This window comes from Rhincodon typus, chromosome 45, assembly GCF_021869965.1.
Source record: "Rhincodon typus isolate 14 chromosome 45, sRhiTyp1.1, whole genome shotgun sequence".
Taxonomy (NCBI): domain Eukaryota; kingdom Metazoa; phylum Chordata; class Chondrichthyes; order Orectolobiformes; family Rhincodontidae; genus Rhincodon; species Rhincodon typus.
In genome coordinates this window covers 1,250,914-1,259,860 of record NC_063376.1, presented here as the reverse complement: position 1 = coordinate 1,259,860, position 8,947 = coordinate 1,250,914, and the positions used below count along the sequence as shown (strand labels likewise).

General features: G+C 44.7%; 1 protein-coding gene across 1 annotated transcript in view; it reads right to left on the bottom strand.

Annotated features, from left to right (window-relative positions):
• Positions 1-1,873: 1,873 nt before the first annotated feature.
• The window catches only part of LOC109922230 (eukaryotic initiation factor 4A-I-like), a 7,758-nt gene continuing 684 nt past the window's right edge, over positions 1,874-8,947 (bottom strand). Inside the window, exons 2-11 of the mRNA XM_020522247.2 lie at positions 7,657-7,708; positions 6,683-6,815; positions 5,877-6,016; positions 5,497-5,665; positions 4,956-5,065; positions 4,303-4,446; positions 3,878-4,015; positions 3,559-3,648; positions 3,008-3,087; positions 1,874-2,889 (exon numbers count right to left, since the gene is read on the bottom strand). Of these exons, the coding sequence (XP_020377836.1) occupies positions 2,745-2,889; positions 3,008-3,087; positions 3,559-3,648; positions 3,878-4,015; positions 4,303-4,446; positions 4,956-5,065; positions 5,497-5,665; positions 5,877-6,016; positions 6,683-6,815; positions 7,657-7,708 (1,201 nt within the window). The 3' untranslated portion in view covers positions 1,874-2,744. The remainder of the gene's footprint in view (positions 2,890-3,007; positions 3,088-3,558; positions 3,649-3,877; positions 4,016-4,302; positions 4,447-4,955; positions 5,066-5,496; positions 5,666-5,876; positions 6,017-6,682; positions 6,816-7,656; positions 7,709-8,947) is intronic.

Below are 8,947 nucleotides of genomic sequence, written 5' to 3'. Positions count from 1 at the left end.
AGGAGGTGAGTTATTCACTGCAGGATTCCCAGCCTCTGACCTGCTGTTGTAATCACCATGTTTGATCAGAAACTCAACTGGATAGGTCACAATAGTAACCCCAATGATACTGATAACTGGGGAATTCCATGATAGTAACACCATTGGGACAGTGGTTAGATTATCTCCTTTTGGAGACAGCAAGTAGCATTCACACCACACAAATGCTAGGTGTCAGCTCAGTGCCTGGATATTGGCCAGAGTACGATGCAGTTAAACATGAAATGCTTCATTATCTGAGGAATTATGAAAATGTGCTGAACGTTGTTCACTGATGATTGCACACCCCCACTAGCCTTATGATTTGAGGGGGGGAAAAAAAAAAAAACAACAGGTCATTGTGAAGCAGCTGAAAATTGTTGGGCTGAGGACAATATGCTGAGATGACTGACCTCCAACAACCACAACCATCTTATGTGCCACATGACTCCAACCAGCTGAGTTTGCCCCTGGTACCCATTGATCCCAGTTTTGCTAAGGCTCCTCGATGCCACAGTCAAATACTGACTTGGTGTCAATGGTTATCAAGCATCTTCCCACAGCTTTGGAATTCAGCTCTTTTCTCAGTGTTTGAACCAAGAATGTAATGAGGTCAGGAGCTGAGTGACCCTGGCAGAACCCAAACTGGCCATTGCTGAGCCAGGTGCTGCTTGATAGGACTGTTGATGACACCTTCCATCACTTTATGAGATTAGACTGATGCAGCAGTAATTGGGCAGGTTGGATTGCCCTGCGTTTTGTATACAGGACAGGTAATTTTCCACATTGTATTGGAAGAGCTTGGGTATAGGAGTAGCAAGTTCTGCAGCAGGGGTCTTCAGTACTATTTCCAGAATGTTGTCAGACCTATAGCCTTTGCTGTATCCAGTACCTCCAACTGTTTCTTGATATCACATGAAGTGAAACAAATTGGCTCAAGATGGTATTGGTAATGTTAGGGACCACTGGAGGAGGCCAAGATGTATCATCCACTTGGCACTACTTGCCAAAGATTGCTGTATAGGCTTATCTTTTGCCCAGATGTGTTAGGCTGATCCAGAGGAATCACAGCAGTCATGGTGGGATTCAAACCCAGGTTGCCAGAACATTAAGCCAAGTCTCCAGATAAACAGTCTAACAATAATAGAACTAAACCATCAATACACCACCTGACTGTCAAAACACTTTCCCCAGCAGCAAGAAATTCAGCCCTAGGCATATCTAATCTCCCCCCCAAAAAAAAAGCCATTTTGGCCCATACTGTTCTAGTCAATTGCCCCCTTTCCTTCCAAAGGAAGTCACTCTCATACACACCTCATGCATATTTTAGTCTCATGTTACTAATGTTTCATCCAAAACTACCGTTATGCAGTCACTATTCACACTAATTCCCAGGGAGATGGTATTCTGTACCCCTTTTGGAATGATAGGGACCACTCCTTCAAACCACATGACTATTGCTTAGAAAGCAGCTGCTTTAATGAGCAAGTGGCTGGAATTGGGCCTGATCTGCAGCATGCAGCCTAACAAGTAAAGGTCAGGGAGGCCTCAGCTGTAGAAAAGCAAGTTGGTTGTGTCAATTTACATGTTTTCATCTCTAGGTCAGCATCAGGTAGCAGATGAAACCTGTAATGAAGCCCAGACTGAATATGTCAAGGGAGACCAAAGCTTCCTCTTGAGCCAGCAGGAATCTATCAGATTGTTACCAAGGGACAATGTATGGTCTTTGGCAACATTGGTTCAGAGCTGGCTGATTGTTTAAAACTGGTCTGGAGGTCAAATTCAAAAATTTTAACCGACATCTCTAGTCTTGCTCTGCACTGGAGCAATTAGTGAAAGAATGTGAAGACAGTGCTGAATCTTATACCAAGTTTAATGTTCAATAATACATGACTTTATAAAGTGCAACAACCAAATCCAGGTGCACAAAAGAACAGATACACAGTACTGTGGCCATGAGGAATGGAGTGGGAAACCCCACCAACAGGCACTGTGCATACGAATCTGACAAGCACATGAGTGAAGATATACAGCCCACACCATCAACATGCAGAGTAATAGCTCTGTGCAGGCATCATGAAGTGAAGGGTCATCACCACCCACTACAGGTTTTCCCACTCTGGAAAAAAAATCAAGGGTACAAATCCCACATACATGTCAATTCAACCTCTGTTCCAAAGCCCAAAGTTAAAGACCACTGAAGATTCCCAGGACCATGCATGTAAACAAATACAAATTTATTGAACAGCATTTAATAAATACTATACAGACAATGCAAGATTTGTACATGATCTCTGTCCGTGATTAGCACACATTCTATGATATCCCCACCGCTCCAAATCCCAAAAACATTATCCTGAAGTAAGCTGGCTTCACGTAGTTGGCAGACTTCAAACATCTGTGATACTTCCGAGTGCGCAAATACATAGTTACATGATGAAAAATATCTAATGCTACTACATCTAAGAGAAAACTGGGCCTGAAAAAGTACTTACCCAGAATCTTTAATGACCCCATAAGTATTTCCTCTCCCCACTTCATTTCCAGTCTGAACCTTTCAAGGAAGAGGAATGCTTCCAAAAGCAAGCTGATCACCAACAGTGTTGTACGCAATATGATCAGTTTTGAGCATCCAGGTGACACTCAACACCGAGTAAAAAGAAAAAGAACCTGTGACTGTAAGCCAGTCAGCATTCACAGCCTCATTCACAGCCTCCGAAACCCTATCAGATCAGATCAGCAACATTCATTGGCATCTCATCCACAGTAGTGTTGTAGAATGACTCAATGTCACGGAGTGTTCGCCTATCCTCCTCAGTGATCAGGTTGATAGCAACCCCTTTCCGTCCAAAGCGGCCTCCACGGCCAATTCTGTGAGGGTAGGGAGTGAGCACAAGGAGGCAGAGTGATGAGAAAGAGCACAGCAAAGTGCCTGCAGTGAGGCAGACGCACCAGCCAATTGTGGAAAATAACTGCTCACACCACTTACCTGTGAATATAGTTCTCACGGTTGGAAGGCAGGTCATAGTTGATGACCAAGGACACTTGCTGCACATCAATTCCACGAGCCTAAAACGAGACCAGCAGTTCTATCAGTGATGACAACGAGCCAGAAAGCTGCACACCTTTCAGGCACAAAGACGCCAGTGGCTTCCAAACACTTCCTCTGACTTAACCAGATGCTAACAGTTTCCTTCTCCACAGGTACTGCTGGACTGGGGCCCAACTAACATCAACCCCAGCCAGCCGAAGGGGCAGTTCACGCACAGCACAAGGGGACCCACTTCACCAGTGCTTTAGGCAAGGTCTTAAAAAAAGCACAGTCAACTGTATATTTAGCAAACTTGGTCTAAGTCCAGAATCTATTGCAGACCACAGTCCAATATGCCATCAGAACGCCAAAATCCACAAAGCATATGAAACACAAGAGGCCCTCCTGAGTTCTGTTTAAAACAATCCTAGCAGATCACACCAATACCAAGTCATATAATCCTTCTCTGGTAGGAGGCTGTTACCATGCAGAGCTCTACTTGAACTCACCAGTAAGTCAGTAGTAATGAGAACGCGGCTAGACCCAGACCGGAACTCTCTCATGATGAGATCCCTCTCCTTCTGTTCCATGTCACCATGCTGTAAAGAGATGGACCATCAGTTGGACACCAACACAACAAACTAACTTCTCATAATTCATGGGGCAGGGACGGAGACAACAAATACCTCATTGGAAACAACCGCTCCCAGATTTGGTCACCAGAGGGAATGCTACAAACAGGGGTAAGTTAGTTTAACAATGGAATGCAACATTCATGAAGTGAAATGGAATTCCAAGATCATTCCAACACTTGATAATATTCCTCACCAGAGCAGAAACAGTGAAATCGCGTGCAAGCATTTTCTCAGTCAGCCAATCCACTTTTCTCCTGGTGTTGATGAATATAACAGCTTGTGTGATGGTAAGTGTCTCATATAGATCACACAAAGTGTCCAGCTTCCATTCCTTGAAACAAAGGCAGCAGGTTTAGACAGCATTACAAAATTAACTCAATGCTACCACATTCACATACCCAGCACCAAGACATACATGCTAATCTGCCAATGTTCTTGTCAACTGCATTTTAGTTGTGTAAAACCACTGAAGCTGTAATCCACAGTGGAGAGCAGCTTGTCTCTCTACCAGAGAGCTAAAATCAAGTAGGGCACAAAGCCCATGTTGAAACAAAGCTTTCTGGACACAATTTCATGTGCGCTCTCCTGGCTGAAGTAGAAGGTCCCAATGTGTCTCACCTCTCTCTCTACGTTAATGTAGAACTGCCGGATTCCCTCTAGGGTCAACTCCTCTTTCTTCACAAGAATACGAATTGGGTCACGCATGAATTTCTTGGTCACTTCCAACACATCAGAAGGCATTGTGGCAGATAGCAAAACCACCTAGAAGAGAGATAGAAAACTATATTCAGATGCACTGATCTGCAGTCAGGGCATTCAGTGATTGTGCCACCACATCAACGGGTGAAAGCACTGGACATTAAGAAAGAGGTCCACTTCCCCCAAATCAATGTGGGTGGGGCATTAATCTATGTCCCAACAAATCCAGCTGTCATTGATGAGAACATCAGATTTAACCAACATTCCCAGCTTCAGCAGGATGCTTGCAGAGGACAATTTATATTTCAAGTAACAGAAGCAGCTGGAACCAGGATGAGCGGATCTTTCAAGCTCTTAGTGGCAAACTGATCCTGAAAACCCGAGTTACTCAGCTCCAATGTGCCTGATATTTCAGCGATTATCCTGACCAGCATCTGGAGGGTGGGTCCCACAAATTGTCAGGAGTGCTCAATTTAATCTCCAACTTGTTTTAGAGAAGCCGCAAACATAATTTGAACCGTGCAAGTGTCCCACAAAATTGGGACACCTGCTCTAGCAAACAGCTGCTGTACCTGAATGGATGTGTTGAGTTTCTGGAAAATTTCATATATTTGGTCCTTGAACCCTCTGCTCAACATTTCGTCTGCTTCATCCAAAACAAACATCTTGATGTACCTTGTAGCTAAAGTAAAAAGGTAACTGTTAAAACCAACCAATTAATTAAGAAACAGTTCCACTCCTCCCCACTAAAATGAACCCAATGATATCTCTGAATCAGATGAGACTGTGAGCACCACCCCCCTCAGGAGCGCTGCATCAATAAAGACACATCACTTCATTCAAATGAGTCACTTCACCTTACAAAGGAGCAGTGCTCTGAAAGCTTGCAATTTCAAATAAACTGTTCTGTTGAGAGACTTCTGATTTTTCAGTGAAGACACAGGACTATCTGGGCACAGCCAAAAACACAGGTCAACTGTTACTGATGAGTTGCTTCTTGCGCAGAAGTGTGCAGGTAGAAAGCACTTTGAGATATGCAATATACAACTATGAAGCTTGAGCCATTTCTAATCTCCCAATTCTCAAAATTAAGCTTCCCACTCGAGTACTTACAAAGGTGCTGCCGGTTCATCATATCAAACACACGGCCTGGAGTGCCAACCACAATGTGGGGAGCTTCCAGCTGAAACTTCTGCATGTCCGATCGGATACTGGTGCCACCAATGCAGGAGAAGCAGGTCCCACCCATGTAATCACCCAAAGCCACTATGACCTTCTGAATCTAAGAAAATAAGGAGACAGAACCTTACCTAGGAGCTTTCTTCACATTTAGAGAACTCTGCAAAGAGAGGTCTATAAAGCTAAAGATCAGCAGTGATGGCCAAGTGACTGAAAACTGCATGCACAGAAATAATCTCTGCACTGGCCATGGGCCACCACCAATTCAAAGTTGCATGCAGAAGCGTTGTGCCAAAAACAAAAAGCACCCTTACCTGTAGGGCCAGCTCCCTTGTTGGGGCCAACACCAAAGCTTGTGTCTCCTTCAGGCCCACATCTAATTGTTGCAAGATAGAGATGGCAAATGTGGCAGTTTTGCCTGTACCTGACTGTGCTTGGGCAATGACATCATACTCTAGAAGAGGGGAAGGAAGGAAGGTCACAAGTTACTGAGAATTACTTTCTACTGTTCAATGCAACTGCTCAGAAATCTGGGGCAGAAAGCATGCAGCTCCCATCACCAAACCTAACCTCCCCAACGTGCTCATCTCTTGTTGGCCTGAAACAAATTAATGGCCAGTTCTTCTGTCACTCCAGAAAAGATCATTCATTCCCCACTATTTTGAAATCTGCTGGTTCCACTCCAGTGGTTTGTTCCTTTAAAATACAAATCAGCTGCTTGCATGCAACATCTTGTGACCATAATATGAACCAGTATTGATTCACTATTGGAACACACTGGGATGAATAATGGATTCATTAGTATACCCCAAATCAGATTAAGTCACAGTACCACAGCAAAAGGTACCTCCTTGCCCAGTGACTGGGGATAGAGTCAAACCTCTAAACTGGAAATCAGCATGAAGCAGTGTAATACAGATGGAAATATATCACACCGCATGCTAAAGCAATTCCTCATGTCATGAAACCCAGCCCTATGCAAGAGGTCTCTGCATAGCCAGGAATAAACTTTCAAACACATGGCAGTGCTAACTGTTCTTGAGAAGCACTCAACGCTGTGATCACCTTGTTACTAAACATGCCCTTGTGACTGGCCAGGAAACTTCAGTGCAATCCCTACCCCTGATGCAGGGAAGAATGGCTCGCTGCTGGATGGCAGACGGCTTCTCAAAACCATAAGCGTAGATTCCACGGAGCAGGTTTTCCCGAAGGTTCATGTCATCAAAGTTATCGACAATCTCAGTCCAGTTGCTCTGCAAATGAAGTATTCAAAAGGTCAATGGAAGCAAGCAGTGCTTCAGCACAACTCACCTTTCAAGCACTGATTGCATGTGAAACTTGAACACACCCCTTTGGAAGGCTTCTCTCCAGGGTACTGTTAGAATACCAACAGCCACAGAGAAAACAAAACAGTTAATGTTTTACAGCATCTGTAGACATTTCTTGAAGGAAAATCAGCTTCTGATCCCAGTGGTCCTCCATGAAGACATTGCTCACAGTCAAACCAAGGCAATGGGGAGCAAGAACAAAGGGATACCAAAGAGACATTGCAGACATTCTGCTGGGAACAGCCTCCTGCTACACTACATCTCCATGAAAAATGTTCAGTGTCAAACAGATAAATGCTGAGTCAGGAATGGAGAATCTAGTACTAAGGGGCCGATTGCCCTGGATAGGTGTTCACCATTTGGGACTGAGAAGGGAAGAACTTTCTCCAGAGGCAAAGTGTCTTTGAAATTCTCCTCCCCCAGGGGCTATAGATTCACACAACATAACAGATTTCAGCACATATGGTTGCATGCAACAACTTGTGACCATAGCATGAACCAGTATAGATTCACTATTGAAACATACTGGGATGAATAATGGATTCATTAGTATACCCCAAATCAGATTAAGTCTCAGTACCACAGCAAAGGTACCTCCGTGCCCAATGACTGGGGACACTCCAAGTGTTATGCAACCCAGGGTGTTTGGAAATGCCATTTAGTGTATGAGCAAACTGGAAGAACAGGAGTACACATTTCTGGACCTATGAATTCAAAGCTGCTCACCACCACATTCAGCCCACAGCCATGGCTTTACTTAACTCACCTCAATAACACCCTCAGGTTCCATTCTATCAGGACCGCCATGATCATTAGATCTGAAAAATAAAATCAGTAACTCGTTAGATCCTGCAACATTTCAAATTAAGATAACATTAAAAAAGGAGGAAAGGCTGAAACATTTGCAGTTGTGCAATGTCCTGACAAGAAATTCAAAGGTACACAATTGTCCAGTACTAAAGGTAAGAATGCAAATAAGGAGTAAAAATGCCAAGGCCCAGGATGCAGTCCAGACATTACTTTGAGCAGGGAAAAGAAAGTAAATGACTGTAGTAATGACATTGACAGGGTCACTCCAGATGTCAAATAACGTAATAACACATCAGCAATCAGTAGCTGAACTCATTTACAAAAGACGACAAGTATTACACAATTGTAAGAAAAGGGAAGATACTTGCCACTACTGGTCAGAGAGGATGGCTCAAATTCCTGACATACACAAAAGGGATGTGGAATTTAGCCTCAAACCCACCAGGCAAAGTCCACTGGCACCTCCACAGGGTTTGATCACACTCTTGTAAAATTCCTTAAAACCCCACAAGTGCACCATCACAATCCTAAATCCTGAAACCCCCCCAGGATACAATCACACGCCTGTATACCTCCTTAAACCTCCCAGTGGCATCATCACCATTGCATAATTGAAACCCACACACAATGACAATCACCACTACCTTATATAATTCCTTAAATCTCACACCAGGTATCATTTCACCGTTGTACAACTTCCAACGGTACCCCACAGGATATCATCACAGCCTCATACAATTGCTAATCGAGCATCATCCCACTCCCCTTGTACAATTCCTCAAGCCCATGCTCCCCCATACCCCTATATAAACTGTTAATCCCCCTGCACTGGGTAGCATCACACGCTGTGTGAACTCATTAAACCCCTGTGCGCTGGGCATCGTCAGGCCATTCATTAAATCCCATCCCGCCCTTGCCACTGCCTCTAACCCATGCGGAACCAACCACGCATGCGCAGAACGGGACCATGCCGAGCCAATGACGCAGGTATCGGGGGGGTAAGAAGAGAACGAGCAGCACGGCGCCTGCGCAGTGAAGGGGTGCGTGAACCTGCTCAACGACTCCCCCCAACCCCAATCTGAGTGAAACCACCAGCCGTACAGCGATCTGCGCAGGCGCAGTGCGGCGCTTCCTTTCAAAGCACTGACCTAACTCCACTGAGGAACCACCCCCCACCCCCCCTCAAGCTTTACCCCGTCCCGTCCACCATCTCTCACCATGTGGCGGTGCCGGTAAATACCACGGGG